The 15,740-nt window shown below is 36.8% G+C and overlaps 1 protein-coding gene across 3 annotated transcripts in view; it reads right to left on the bottom strand.

The window, feature by feature from the left end:
* Positions 1 to 15,740, bottom strand: part of CNOT2 (CCR4-NOT transcription complex subunit 2) — an 84,618-nt gene that overhangs the window by 28,971 nt on the left and 39,907 nt on the right. For 2 of the 3 annotated variants that reach the window (XM_068998993.1, XM_068998984.1), the window contains exons 2-3: positions 6,283 to 6,405; positions 4,909 to 4,956 (exon numbers count right to left, since the gene is read on the bottom strand). In XM_068998993.1, the coding sequence (XP_068855094.1) occupies positions 4,909 to 4,956; positions 6,283 to 6,393 (159 nt within the window). In that variant the 5' untranslated portion in view covers positions 6,394 to 6,405. The remainder of the gene's footprint in view (positions 1 to 4,908; positions 4,957 to 6,282; positions 6,406 to 15,740) is intronic. The other variant, XM_068999000.1, reaches the window with a different exon arrangement.

Below are 15,740 nucleotides of genomic sequence, written 5' to 3'. Positions count from 1 at the left end.
AATTCCCATTTTACATTAAAGTATTTCCAAATCTCAGTATCATAAATCAATGAAAACCTTGTATACATATACAAATACAGGTTATTATCTGCCAGTGAAAATTACTACTGATGTAAATAATTTGTGAAATATAAATCCAAGTGCAATACTGGAAAATAAATGACATTTTATTCTGTCTTTCATATTTCATCACTTCTGGTTGGTTGTGATCTTCTGCCTTTAGCAGCACTTGGGAAGTACAAGGAGGTAGGACCACACTGTTGATGCCGGCAATATCTCAAGATCTTAGAGACAAGATGCTGCTTTTGAATGACAGTGACATTATTACTGTGAGGTTAAGATGGCTACCCAAGTAAAGCTCTAAAAACAAGTTCTCCCTGTGTAGAGACATTGTTTGATAGTACAGTTTATCAATGAGCCAAATGACTACTGAAAGCTTGTTGACAAATGGTATAAAAACTGCTAAAGCAATTAAGAACTAGGACAACAAAGCAAGTATTTTATACCAACTAAATAACTAGCTGCATACAAAAAAACCCAAACAAAATGCCCACCACTGAGCTCATAAACCATCAATATTACAAAACAGCATGTTCAGTGAACTGAGTTATTGGGTAAGAAACCATAACCTTCCCATTCTAGAAAATGCACATGATTTTATGCATGGCATTAAGCTAGTTCAAGGCACCACTTCAAAAGCTAAAGCTGACATATAAAAATTACTATACATTGTGAAGTGGAGATGCAGTAAAATAAAGCTTCTAGATGAAGTGAAGATGAAGCACAGAAAAGTATAGAACACCTACCATAGTAATTTAATTATTCTATTAAAAGACTAAATACAAACTCAGTCATAGTGAAAGTTACACTACAGTCATGAATAGTAAAATTAATGTCCTTGTGACATAATTCCAAATTGTAAAGAGATGTGAACTAACTTATATTCAGATATTTATTTGTCAGATACATACTTGCATACTGTGTGAAATAGTATAAAAACACACTTTTGTCCCTAAGCAAAATTGCTTTATGATGTATTGTTTCATTTGATAAATCCATTTAGGTGTAAACTTACAGGTGACACAGTAAAGGGCACATTTTATATTTGAAACTTTTTTGTTCTTTCAGCATACTGCGTATCTTTCTTATGAAAATGCATGCTATAGGCAGAAAGATGATAGGGTCTGAAAGGGAACTGCAATAAAACACAAAGTTCCTTGTATTTTTACCAATCTCGTTTCCTGAAAGTCCTTCCAACTATTTTCATCAATGGCATTGCAATTTTCATACTCCTAAAGTTTGTTTGTTTCCATCAGGTTTTTTTTTTTTTTTCCTTTCTTTTGTTGGCTGTTTGAGTTTTTTAAAAAAAAAAACCTTATTGTGTACTAAGAAATACATGCAAGGAATGTTTAATCACTCTTCTGGAAGGTGAAAAGTAACTGTTGCTTTGTAACTCACACTTCAAAGAGTGAAGCCTAAGCCATGTGTTTCACAAAGAAAGCAGGGCAAACCAACTCACTACTCAGTCAAATCTACAAGAATGTTTACGTGCGAAGTAATGCATGTGAAAATATTAATTTGCAATTTACAATTAAAGACATTAATCTATTTATTTCTCAAAATAAACTTTAGGGTTTTTTCTCCCTCCACAAATGGATCAAAACTATTCAGACAACTACAAGTCAGGTTAATGTACAATATCTCCATTCAGCCAACCAGCACTGGTGCAAATGCTACAACTGCTCCTGACACAAGGGGGTTTCATGGGAATTCTTAAATACATACAACTCCATATGAAGCATCTGAAGTAAAATTATGACTAAGGCAACAAAGATACCTTAGAAAACACGATATCATAGACTTCCTCAGAATCCTAAAATAATAGCATTAGAAAGTCAGCAATTCATCTGAAACAATGAGATTCAGCAACCTTAAAGCCAAAGTTGTCTCCAGAAGACTGACTAAACTCTTAAACATTTAGTTTCCAAAACTTAGCAAGATTCTGGATCTCAATCATAATGGCAAGCTAAGCCTTCAGGTTTTTCTCTCTTGTAGAAGTACCAACTCCTTATAAGGCCAAGTATTTCAAAACACAGTAAAAGTAAAGGTTCTATAAATCAGTTTAATAGAATCACAGTAAAAGGCCTTTGACCACCTTTCATTGTACCAGCACCACTGACATCTGCCTTCGTGCAACTTCCTCATGACAGAGGAACTCCTGAATTTCATCCACCACAGACATGCTTCAGCTCAGGATGGAAGAAACTTTGGGAAAGCAGGCTCCCAGAATCAACAACCCATTTTTCTGTACTCAGTATCCAAATCTGAGAACTTCCTAGTGCCAGGGAGCTAAACAAACAATTGCAATTGCAATGAGACAAATCTAACCTTCAAGCTAGATCTCACCTGCCACAATTAAAGGTAAAAATCAGAAGTATTACTACTACCTTACTGCAAGCATTTTACTAACTGTTGAGTAACTGGGAAAGAAAATGAACAGCAAAGCATTGGGCCAAGATCTGAAAAAAACATTAACTGAAAAAAATCTCCTAACTTTCCTGATTGGGCAGACCTTCATTAAAATGCATGTCTGTCTACTGTCAGATTTATGACGACAGTTCAGAGCAACAGAAGATGCTCTGGTCTTATACTCTCATGTACACATCTTCAGTAGATTGGGCTACATTGGTCAAACCTTGTGGAGCCCTTCTTACATTCTCATACATGAGAAATCAAAGAAGTTCAGACTGAATAGCTCCAATCTTTTCTCAAAGCTCATCTGCATTTTTGTTTTGTTCATTTAAAAACTGTAGTTTCAAAAGTACATGAAGGGCCTTGAGTTACTAATTTCTACCGTCACTCTATCCAAATAAAAATACATGTACTCACGTCCTGAAAATTATTTTGCTGAGTGCACAGACAGCTCAATTAAGTTGGTGAAATTAGCCACAAGTAAGCCCTGCAATTATTTTGTGGGCACACAGTCCATCATCTTGTCAATTTATATTACAAGGACCCCACTTGTTTCCAGCCAAAAGGTAAACTATTTTCTTAACCTGTTCTGTGTTCTGACAGTACTATAAAACACCTAATTTCTTTGTTAAAGGATTATTATGACCTGGTTATCACGCACTGACCAAGTGCAGAAAAATTCACAGACAGAGCATTCATGCATATACTCTGTTCCACTTCCCTACTTAGCTCAGCAAGCGTGTGATGATTCAAGGCAAAGCAACTTATTTAGTAAAAAAGAAGCATAAAATGGCTTGAGCAAGATGTGTCTCATCTAAAGAAACATAATTGTGGGCCTAAAATAACTTATCCTATCAGTACTGTACGATCTTGGAAGCACTTGTGCATGTGAGTAACATGCAACTTTTCCATTTCTATTACCATATTAGTCCTGTTTATCTAGAACTCCTTTCTCTAACGAAAAAACAGGTAATTCAAAAGAAAACTTCTAGCTCTTAGCTACAATGAGGCTGAAACAAAAGTAACATGTCCAAAATTATTTGCTGCTAGTTCTCTCCCAATGTCAAAAGTCTTCAAAGTTTAAGACAGGACTTGGCTTGACTTTACTGTAAAAGCAAGTTTTGTAAAGTAAGTTCTGAAGTTTATACAAATATGCTTGCAGTAATAGTTCTTACTCCAAATTTCAGGAGGATTTCACCATTCCCTATGTTCCTCCATTTGGAGTATACATACACATGAGCAGCAACAGTTCCTTGGAAAGTAGTAACATTCAAGATCAGAGTAAGTAACACTTCAACAAAGAGAAAACCAGAAACATCTAGTTATATCCAGTATAAAGGTAAATACTAAACAAGCTTTAATCCTCCTTCCTGAAGAACAAAATTTAAGGAGGCCATTCACAGAGGCCTCCATCAAAACCATTTTATTTCAGTTTGAAGAACTCTAGAAGATAAATGAAGCATAAATGAAGGACTCTGCATTCGTATGTATGTATCATACACTGGAGAGAAAAAAAATTAACATTTAAGTAATTTTTTTACAGGTCAGTTGCAAAACCCTGCAACATTAATTTTATCTGTTTTCAGTAAAGACATAAATAAAGCTGAAAATGAAAAAAGAGGAGTAATTTAAATTGCAGTAAAACTGCACCTTGTTTAGATAATATAAGAGTGATTTACTTCTTTCCCCAATATTTCTTCTACTTTTATTCCCACAGTAGATGTGAAGACAGAAATATTCAAAGTCCTTCAAGATCTAGAATGCTGGAATTTTTCCCCCAGGTGTTCATAAAACTGAATCTAGGTTTCAAAGATTAGTCTTTATTAGCTTACTAGGAGAAAACTGAACAATTTTACTTTAGCCTGTCAATACTGTTATGGAAACAACAGAGTCAATATATTTATTTTCATATACAACATTTTTAGCAGAATTCTAGATTAAAGACTATTTGAAAACATGGTTATTTTCAACAGGAAAAGATTTTCAAAGCTGCAAAAGAACTTGGAAACTAAGAGAATGTCTACCTTCTTATCTACGGTGAGCCAAATGAAACAGCAAATGGAACACGTAATATACAATATACATTTAGCTACACGAGTGATCAAAGGTGTACAGCCAGTATTATCACTGTAAATTTATTTTGATAAAAACTTATTAAAATAATAAGAATAATAGCATGTAACAGTTTAAAATTTCATAAGCATAAACCCAGAAAGTTGTAATGGTCAATAGTGAAGCTACAGGAGCTCAGGGAACCTTAAAAATTATTTGGAAATAAAATTTTAAAAAGCTTTTGCAAATCCACTCTTCTATTTCTTGTCGGAATGACATCACTCTTCTGCCAACTACAGTAGGCTTCTATGCCCCATTTTGGCTACTTCTCCCACAAGCTTTCGTGATTTCTCATTTGTCATTCCTGGTGTCTGGAACACCCACCTTCCTTCTCTTGAAGTTCCATTCTAAGATCCACTTCTGCAACTGTGCCTACAGAAAAAGTAGGCAACTAAAACATTCACTGTGTCAACAATGTGCCAAGCCATCAGCTTTCACTGTGTGCACTGTGCAGCATAGCATTTATCTCACTTTACCTTTCTTACTACACCATAGTGATTTTCCCCTCAGTGCATGAAGTCTAAAAGCAGGGATTTAATTGTACAAAAATCACTTTAGAGAAATACTGTCTATTGGTTTTAAGAGTGCGAGCTGCACCTCATGGTGAAAGGATGTATATTCAACATCATAAATACTCCATTGTGCCTATGTGCATCTGTGGTACATGCACACGTGTAATCAATATAAAGAGAAAAGAGCAGCCCATTTAGTTTTCTTTATACTATACTACATGTTAATCCTTTGCTAGCTCACCTGAAATTTCTTATCAATTTATGGAACTGAACTGGAAAGCTGCATTCATGCTTTTTTGTTCCATTTTGTCTGAAAAGGCCTTCTACTCTCTAAACCTATTTTCTTCTCTTTGAAAATCTAAATTAAAATTCAGCTAAGAGTCTGTAGGAAGTGCTTATGTTGATACAGGTCAAGGTCTATCAAGACTATGTTCACAACTGCTATTAACTTTATTTCTAGACAGTCTTGGAGGCATACCTGAAGCATTTGCACCTTTGTAAAAATTTGAACGGATATATATTTTTTTTAATTAAAAAGAATATGTTGCCTACACATATTAAATTCAAGCCTGCCATGAGATGGTATTACTGAGCTGCAAGTGACATGAACTTCAAGCCACACTTTCAAATCCTCCATGTATTTCTACATGCCACTCCATATAAAAGTGAAATACTTTACTGCCTAATTTATTTAGCTTTGGTAAGAAGCAGCAGAGCTTCAGTAATACCAATGCAGTTCAAACATAGAATTTGCCATTACAAAGGGGAAATATATGTTTAGGAATTACTAGTTTCGTAACTTTGTGGCATTACAAATAGGAGAAATACCTAACTTAGACTACTTCAGCAAACAAATTGCACAAAGCGTTTTCAGAAACAAAAAATGGCTGAAGATGTAAAACACAAAACCACAATAAAAAACTTTGTAGACACAGCATGTAAGCACAAGATATAATCAATAACTCAATTTAAATTACAAATACAATTCTTCAAGATGAAAAAAACCCAGCCACTGGCAAGCATATAGTTGAAGTTCACATGAATAAATTCACTAAAATTAAAGCACTTGCCAGTGGAAACAGCCATGTACAGCTTAAAGCTAAACTAAGCCTCTCCTCACGTACATTTCACATACTTGAAAACACCCCAGTACTGAAAGAAGAAAAAATAAGTTTATTCAACTTACATCTTTTTCTGACCGATGTGGGAACATCGATGACTGGCTGTAGTACATGTTCTCATCATGGTAGTCACCATCAACTCCCTCTACAAACTTCTTCCTTGAAGCACCAAACATGCTGTTTGTCACCTAAATAAGAAGAAAACTTATTATATACCATATATGATTTGGTTTGCTACATACTTGGTATATATTTTAAATATATATATAAGGATTGTTAAAAACCCCTGTTTCTAAATATCTGGAAATTCCGCTTAAAAATACTTTCCCATATATTGCCAATGTAATGGTTCTTTCAAGAGGGATTTTCATCTGACATAAACTCACATTCCAGAAACAACTGGGGTGGGGAGAGGGGACACGTTTCATTTTCTGGAAGAGTGCTGTTATGTTTATTGTTTTTTGAGTTCCATGACCTTACACCCAAGCTTATTTAAAACTACAATGTGTCAGAAAACAAAAGAGCAAACTTCCCTAGTTTTCCTCTCCTTAGGTACACATTTTCGACCTAAAAGGAAATAATTAAGGAATATTCTTTAGAGCTCAGCCACCTTAAAAGAAATAACAAAAATAAAAGAGAGGAAAAAAAAAAAAAAATCCGTGAAATCTTCCATGTCTCATCACCCGAACTTGGAACACCAGCTTTCTACTTAACCCCACTCAGATCCATGATTAAGTAAGGGAAGGTTGAGCTTAGCCACACTCAACAACCTCATCACAGACTGGCAAAGTTACGGCAGACAGCCCATAAAAGCCCACTAGATTTTATTTTATCCTTACTCCCAGAAGCGCACACGCACACAGAGCTGCTAAGTCAGGAAATGGAAACTAAAGAAACAGCAGCCACACAGCTGGTCACAGAACCTTAATTCATTAGCAAATTTAATCCTGCAGCAAGGTCATACAATGTCACTAAAGCATCTACTGCACGCAGTGCATACTTACATACCTGACTCTCATTTAATCATCTGACTATGAAGCTATAGCCCAGCACAGTGTGCACTAACCAAGCCTTGTTTTAACCAAACAGGTTAACGTTCAAACCAGTGAAGCAGCACATGCGGGTCAGCACAGAGCAACCTGCCCAGTTTCTTGTACCATATGGGAAGACTGGAGAGAGTGCAACAGGATGATAATCAACCCTGAGCTACTGCCCTATGTAATTTATCTTCACAAGGATCCTTATCATCTTGAAAGTTAAGGAAGCTAAGGTACAGTTAACTTATGAATTGTTCTGAACCTTAAGATTTACTATCTTCACTACAGCATTAGATAACTTAAAAAAATAGGATTTTTAACATTTTTTTTAAGTCAGTTTACACTACCTTAGGCTCATGCTTGAAACTGAAATTTCAAAATATTTATTTTGGTTGGCTGCAAGAAGAGTTACTTTCAGCCAGAAATCCTCTTGACAGAAATCCCTGCTGACACAAAAGTACTGTGATATTCCTCACCATGTGGCTTATTCAAATTTCACCTTTACTGATGAAGATTTCTAGGCAGTGTTTAAATAACACAGTTGTTCCTATACTGGTAAGAACTAAACCCCATGATTTCAAAGTCATAGTAAAAGCAGTCAACACCTGGGATGCATTTAATACAGCTATACTCACTGAATAGTCTCAAAACATTTGGCTAAACACAAGTCTATTGCACTACTCCTACAGGAGGATTTCAGATACTCGGTCTACTGATATTCCAGAACAAATGTAAAATCTGTTACAAATAGGTGAAGGATGGCATGTAGAGGTACTGTATACCTTCCCCAGATGGAACTTGTATTTTATGTTTTTTACAAAAGATGTGCAAATGTAAGGTCCCAAAGTGCTAGAATGCGATCAGCTGACTTTCACACTTACAGTGAAGCTTTCATTACACTGTAAGCATATCCCACTGTGTCAATCCCCTTACAATGCAATTATCACCTACCAGATGGGATGGAGCATTTAACAGGCTAAGGGATTATCTTGTCCTTTGCTCTGCCTGAGTAAAGCACAGAGAGATGAGCAGTTGCCTTTAACTGCAGTAAAAAGGATAGTGAAATGCCTTGGCGAAGCTATCTTCAGCAATGAAGAGAAGGTGGAATCTCATCCAACTACTGCTCTTGAGAAGCAGAAAAGCAGCTTCTCACAAGTCCCAAAGAATTCTTTGGTGCTCCTTTAACAATACCTGGGATAAGAAAAGGATTATTCTTTTGCCACATAACCTTTTCTTGTGATACATCATCAGAGTAACAACTGAATCGTGATAGAAAGCAATTCACTGACACTGACACACATGGTACTGTACTAATGTAATACCTAACCCTGAGCTACAATACAGGAGATATATAAGGGGAAAAAACTATTCTGTCTTTGACCCTGCAGATTTTGATCTTATTTCTGCAAAGGTCTACACGTGGCTGGCTACATATGTACTGTAAAGATTTCTGAGTCAGCAGGTCAGAGCTCTCAAAATGTATGTCGATAGCTGCTGCAAGAAAGTTCATATGTCCAAATATAAAGTCTTTCTACTGAAAAGCTGACAGATATTTTAAATTCTCTACTAAATTCAAACTTTCCAAAAGATTATTTTCTATACTGATAATCATATATGACAGTGGCCTAAAAAACTAATCAAGGCTATACCCTGAAGACTGATGAAGTACAATGATATTAATATAGAGTCTGACAAGAGCATGGTTATTAAGAAAGAAATGAAGAAAACTTTTAATAATTAGATAAATATTGATATTTTTATTGGAAATCCAGATTTCTACAAGACATCTAACAGAACTGTGCTGATGAACTCCAGAGAACAGAGCAGGCTGCAGCTGTAGGGGAAGAGAGGAAGGCTGAGGAGCCTGCAGTGCTCTTGTCTACTACCCAGCTGCATCACTGCACCCAACTACCCTGAAGACCGTCAAAAACTTTTTGCCAAGACTGACACTTCCTTGCAGCAGCATTTTTGTAAGTGATTTTGTGTTGTTCAACTCTGCCAAGTGAAGCAGCCGCATGCAACGTTCAAGCTATCCAAACTCCCACTGAGGGAAGTGGTACAGGCACTGGAAGGCATTCTGGCAACTGCCTACACCCCTAACAGGATTCCACTCCACTAGAAAGAGTTGTCACCTGTTCTTAGGGTGAACCACAGCACAGATCACAACAGAGAAATGTGGTGGCACAATTCACACTGCTATCCAGCCCTGTCACAAAACTAACAGCACAATAACATGAGGTGAGCTGCTAAAAACCAGTAACAGGAAGAGCAGGAACTGGGATTAGAGACTTCAGCTGCAGCTGCTGTAGCCAGGTTGCTCACTTTGTGCTCATTCTGAAGCTGAAACCAGCAGACAATTTATCTACTTCCCAATAGTCACTGGTGACAGTAAACAGCTGGCAGACTTCTGAATCAGAGCACTTATCCCCATGCAGACTTTTATATTGCAGCAGGTTTATGCAATGACAGTGTCATATTGATGCCAGGTTAGCAGCAGGCACCTTCCAATCCATGTTAACTTGTTCCGGTATTCACTAACATATTCATTAGTCACTCATGCTACAAGCATATGCACAGATATTGGAAAAACACTGCTGTGGTACTCTTTGTAAGAAGGTGTGAGAATAACTGGGTCGGCGCCAAATGCAGGCAGATCTGCAGATGGAACTTAGCTGCTTATTTCCTAGGACAAGAAGACACCAGGAAACCTCACACACACTGCAGTTCCCTTTTCACAGACAGATCACTGCCCAATCAGCTATGAAAGTAAATACAGCAAAGTTCATGAAGCACTTACAAATAAATTTTAAACCCTTTGGAAAGTAACAGTGACCTGAGGTTTTGGACCTTCAGGTACAGGGTCTAGACTGGTGAGGTGAAGAAAGGTAGAAATCAGCTCTTGTATTTAAGTTCCTCATTCATACATACACATGCACACACACACAGAGGCCAACACAATCTGACAGAAATGGTATGGCAACTGCGTGGCAGTTTTATTAAGCGAAGAATTCTTGTCTCTCAGACTAATGTCACACAGATCTCTCTCCTAATCCTCTAACTACTCTTCCTATTCTACTGTGGGAACTCAGCTCTCTGTTGCACAAGACACACTGGCAGTGTAACCATTCATTAAAAATGTAAAAACGGTGCATTTAGGTCAGTTCATCCTTTAGCATAATATTGCATAAGTACTTACAACTCCCACTGGCAGACCCATGCAAAATATTATTAGAAAATATTCATGGTGACACAGGAAAGAAAGAGAAGGAACTAGATGTTAGGAGTTAAGAAAACTAACCAGCCACGTGGCCACAAACCACATCCACTTCTGATCAAGTGTGCTTCTTTCAAAGCACGAGCTGCACCTGGGTCAGGGCAAGCCTTGGTATCAACACAGGCTGGGAGGTGAACAGATCGAGAGCAGCCCTGCTGAGAAGGACTTGGGTGTGTTGATGAATGAGAGGCTGGACACCTGCCAGCAATGTGCACTCATAGACCAGAAAGCCAATTGGATCTTGGGCATCCAAAGCAGCATGGCCAACAGGGAGGGGATTCTGCCCCTCTGCTCTGCTCTGGTGAGACCCCACCTGGAGAGCTGCACCCAGCTCTGGGGTCCTCAGCATGGGAAGGACATTGCCTTAATGGAATGAATCCACAGGAGGCCACCAAGATGATTATAGGAATGGAACACCTCTCCTATGAGGAAAGGCTGAGAGAAACGGGATTATTCAGCCTGGAAAAGGTTTGGGGGTGATTTAATTGTGGCCTTCCAGTACCTGAAGAGAACCTAGACAAAATACGGATCATATAGTGACAGGACAAGAGGGAACAGCTTTACACTGACAGCGAGTAGGTTTAAATTAACGTTAGGAAGAAATTCCTTACTGTGAGGGTGATGAGGCACTGGCATAGGCTGCCTAGAGAAGCTGTGGATGCCCCATCCCCAGAGTTTTCAGGTTGGATGGGGCTGTGAGCAACCTGGTCTAGTGGAAGGTATCTCTGCCATGGCAGGGGTTTGGAACTAGATAATCTTTAAGGTCCCTTCCAGTCCAGACCACTCTGTGATTCTATGTTTAAAACTCACAATTTCAAGCTAATGTTAATTAAGCAAAATGCAGTCAGAAACCTGATAAGACCTTTAAATTCTTCTGTGGAACATTTCCTAACAACCACTACAGGAGAACTAGAAGAACTACACACCAATGTTACAAACTTTAAGGATCTAATAACCAGTCTGCTGTGGTCATTGACCTTTATCCTTCAGCTGAGAACATAACACAAAACAATAAACAACACTTACTTTAAAAAGATTTAAAGAGAAATATTTTTATTTTTGAGGAACACTGCAGTATACCATATTTCAGCACAAAAAAATCTGTCACCAATAACTGAAAATACCTCTGTGAAACTGAATTTGTATGGAAAAACTATTAAAAATTTTGTCTTAAGATGCAAGAAAATCTTCAAAATTTAGTTATAAAGTGGTACTATGATTGTATATTAATATGTCAGTTTAACAGCCTGAAGCAAATTATACCATTAAAAAATGAAAACTAGTTATATTTTTTGTTTTGCTATATTACTTACTATAGGTAGTGCCCAAGGAGAGCTCACTCACACCACTAACACAGCCAAATCTAAACTAAGATGATAAATCTCACAGGAGAATGAACACTTTCAATTTTCCATAGAGAAAAAAATAAGAAAAAGCAACATTGAACTACAACTGATTGAACTCATCTTCATGAGAGCTGAAAACTATATATAGTAATACAAGTATTAAAAAAAAAAAGAAACCATTTCAGGAATTCCAGCAATATCTTCCCTTTCCAGCCTCTCCAGTGACTAGGGTGTTTGTCAACATGCACGTTTTCATTACATGGAAGCAATTAAAAGTTGTAATCTCAGTCTGATGTTACACAGCTTCTACCCATTTATATACTATTGCTTCTGATCTTGCTGCCTAGGTCTTAATAAGCAAAGGCAATAATTTATTTCTTTTCTGTCACAAATCACTTTTTTCACATAAGATAATATACTTGCACATCTGAAGTATTGGCAAAAGTGACCCTTAATGAGCCTTTCAGTGAGAAGTAAGTGTCTCTCAAAATGTCTGTCAAAAATCATGTGAACCACCAAATCAGTCTGCAATTTAAGTCAAAATACAAAATTTGGAATTCCATCAGTTGGTTAGCTAGCATAAATTCAATTTATAGTAAAAAGTAGTAGTTTATGGTCCTATTTCTCAGCGTCAAAGATAATTCCTATTTAGCCCAAAGTGGAACTGATATACAATAAAATATATATATATTACCAAGTTGCTAAATGCAAAAAATATTTCAAATCCCAAACCCTCACTGATAAATTAAAGCTATTAAAAAAAAAAAATACACTGGTACGAATAGATACATTTAATTTTCTACACGAAAGACAAAACAAAACTAGAAGTTGAGATCCTTTGTTCTCTCATTTCATTTCACAATCACAGTCTGTCCACTTCTCCAAGGTGAATGATAACCTCTACTAGTACTGTACTGTATGATTATGCTACAATAGTCCCTCAAACAACAACTTTGTAGTACCAAAAGAACATCATCATGGCAAATGGAATCTTTCACTATATTTCTCTTTTTGTTAAAAGGTTTTTGTCCTTGATTAGCTTAATACTGGCACAGTTTTGCACCCATTGTAAGAATACAATAGTATAATAGGTATTTTGTTCATCTTTTGTTTCTGTGTGACCTGCTCTAGGTGACCCTGCCTTGGCAGGGGGTTGGACTAGATGACTTCCAGAAGTTCCTTACAACCCTAATGATTCTGTGATCTTTAACAACTGGTTTCATATTCTTTTAAGTTACGTAAGTCTTTAAGTTTCAATCTTAGAAACATGGAAGACTAAAAGACCACCACAACATGAGAGACAAATCTGTCAAAAAATTTTTAAGTTGGATAGCCTTTAGAATAAACTCCAGTACTTGTGTTTTATGATACATAAATTGATTATTTTCCAAATTCACACAGCATTGTAGAAAATAACAGCAATTACAGGCTTACACAGGTTAAGTCTCCAAGTAGTTGAAGATGCAGCTGATCTCCTTGAGACACTGCATAGTCTTTCCTTTCAAAAAGTAATTATGAGAGACAAGATGTACTGCAACCTATATGCAGGAATGCCACACAAAAATTTTGAGCATCAAGGAAATAAAGGACATATAGTTATGATTTTAGAGTACCTTCCACTCCTATTCTCAAGAACAATCATCTACAGGGTAAAGTTTTACAAGTATTCTATGAAGTATAATAATGCCTTCAGAAGCTACACTAAAACCATGAATGTATGCCACATGCAAACTATATGCAAGAAATGCAGTCCCTAACATCAAAGAAGCCACAGAAATTCTCCTGAACAAGATCAACATGCTGTTTTCAACCATCTTTAACTCTTACAAAATAAACATTATAAAGCACTCCTGAAACAGAACACCACAGGAGGAGCAGGAAAAACTATCCTACATTAAAATAATAAAACCAACATTGAAATTGCTAAAGCTGAACTTGAAATTGTGATTACAAGAAACTCCATTTGGTCTCATAACATGGTTGACACTATGCCCATCCTGGGGCAGAGTCCTGCAGGTTCTCCTCCTATTAATCACAGGCACAACACTTGGAATACATTAGAAACCAACAGTAGTTGCGGACTTTTCATTAAGCTGGATGCCTTTTATGGGTCTGATCAATGAGTTATACTCATTAGGAAAATAATCTTCTGACAGACCATTCAACAAAATCCAAACACATGTGAGGAAGACTTTTCAAATACAAGAAAGACAGCAAGAGATTTGCAGAAGCGACAAGGGCAAACTAACTTGTGCTCTATCTAGAGCAGCTTGGGGAGAAATCAAGATGATGAGATATGCACTCCAGCTTAGTCACTGAATGACCTGACAAAGAGAAGTGTGTCTCCTTTGTAGATGTGGCAAAGAAGTCACAAGTCCTGACTACTGCACACAGCTGCACACCCACACACAGTGTAAAACACACAGCTGTATTTTCTGTCAAGGACCTGGTTTAGGAATTTTGTCCATGGGGAACAAAGACTACTTGTCTGATATTATTATAAAAATAAACTTTCCCTATAAAAACTGGTACTTGGTTAATGTAGGAATGAGTCAATCTTAGACAGGAGAAATTCAGCTGTAAATTTTGTAAATAAATAAGCAAAACCACTCAAAATTCCATTTCAGAAAGATAATGAAATGTCTTCAAATACTCTCATAATAAATTTATTAGTACAGTGTCACTTCTCCTGGCTCCTCAAAAATTTATTTTACGAGTTTCTCTCAACCAGTATTTTACACCTCAGCCATAATAAAAAACTGCCATTGGAAGGTATCAGAATGGCAACTTCCTACCTTCTTTTACTTAATAACCTTTGACTCATCCCATTATGTAATTCAGACCATACTGGTTGAAAACTACTTGCAGTTTAAACTAAAAATTGATTTTGTAATTGAAAAACATTGCAGTTTGCCATATGAACTGCATTACTACTTTTGAGTATTTCACTGTTGACACAACAAGTTCCACTGTTTTTCAGAAATTACCCTTCTATAAAAAATTAGAATAAGATAACCTCTTATTCAGCAAGTTCATCTACTTGAATTTTATTTCCAGTTTCATACCTGGGGCTTGCCTCTTCTGTTGGTTTGTGGCATGTTCTTTTAATAAAATAAATAAAAATACACTTTACCCAATTGGAAATTCTAGATCTAATCAGATGCCCTCTGGAGAATTCCTTAATAGAGCATATACAATTGTAAAGCCCAGCTTTAAAAGATCAGAAAATCCCTGTTACACTAAGTTCTTCAGAAATAACAAAATCCTACCATTCCCCCCAGGCCCCAGAGAAAGAAGTCGGAACTTGGCATTTTCTTAAACATTGCAATCCTCAGAGCAAATTGATAAAAATGCAACTTCCATGTTCAGCAAAACTGTGGTGTAGCAAACTGTGCATATGGCCAAACTCACATGATGCGCAGTCTGAAAGCTGCATCAGGTAACTGGAGAAATGAACCCATAAAGTAAAATCACACTAAGCACATGGACATTGTTCTGAAGTTCTCAGAAATGTGACAGATTCTATAAATTTCTCATGGAAGCAAAAAAGGAAATGGTGACGAAAAAAAGCCAACAGTTCAAAGAAGTTTGCACTTCCTACACGAAAAACTAATTTCTGCACGAAATAAGTCATAGAACTGGTTATAAGTAAAATCAGCTGAAAATTCAAAAGAAGGGTGCCAAGACAAGGCAAAGCAGATACAGGGAGTAAGAAGCTTGAGTCTGAAAAAATTTGTTGTCGTTCATACTGGCAACAGAAAATGGGATTTTAACAGGGACATACCATTCTGACCTCAGAGTACTGGTCCCTTCTTCCTGTAGTACTGCCCCTCTGCCAGAATGCACCAAAACAGGGCAGTTGTTTA

Source organism: Aphelocoma coerulescens, chromosome 1A (assembly GCF_041296385.1).
Source record: "Aphelocoma coerulescens isolate FSJ_1873_10779 chromosome 1A, UR_Acoe_1.0, whole genome shotgun sequence".
In the NCBI taxonomy this organism is placed as follows: Eukaryota; Metazoa; Chordata; class Aves; order Passeriformes; family Corvidae; genus Aphelocoma; species Aphelocoma coerulescens.
The sequence above is the reverse complement of the archived record's forward strand: the minus strand, read 5'-3'. Positions and strand labels throughout refer to the sequence as shown.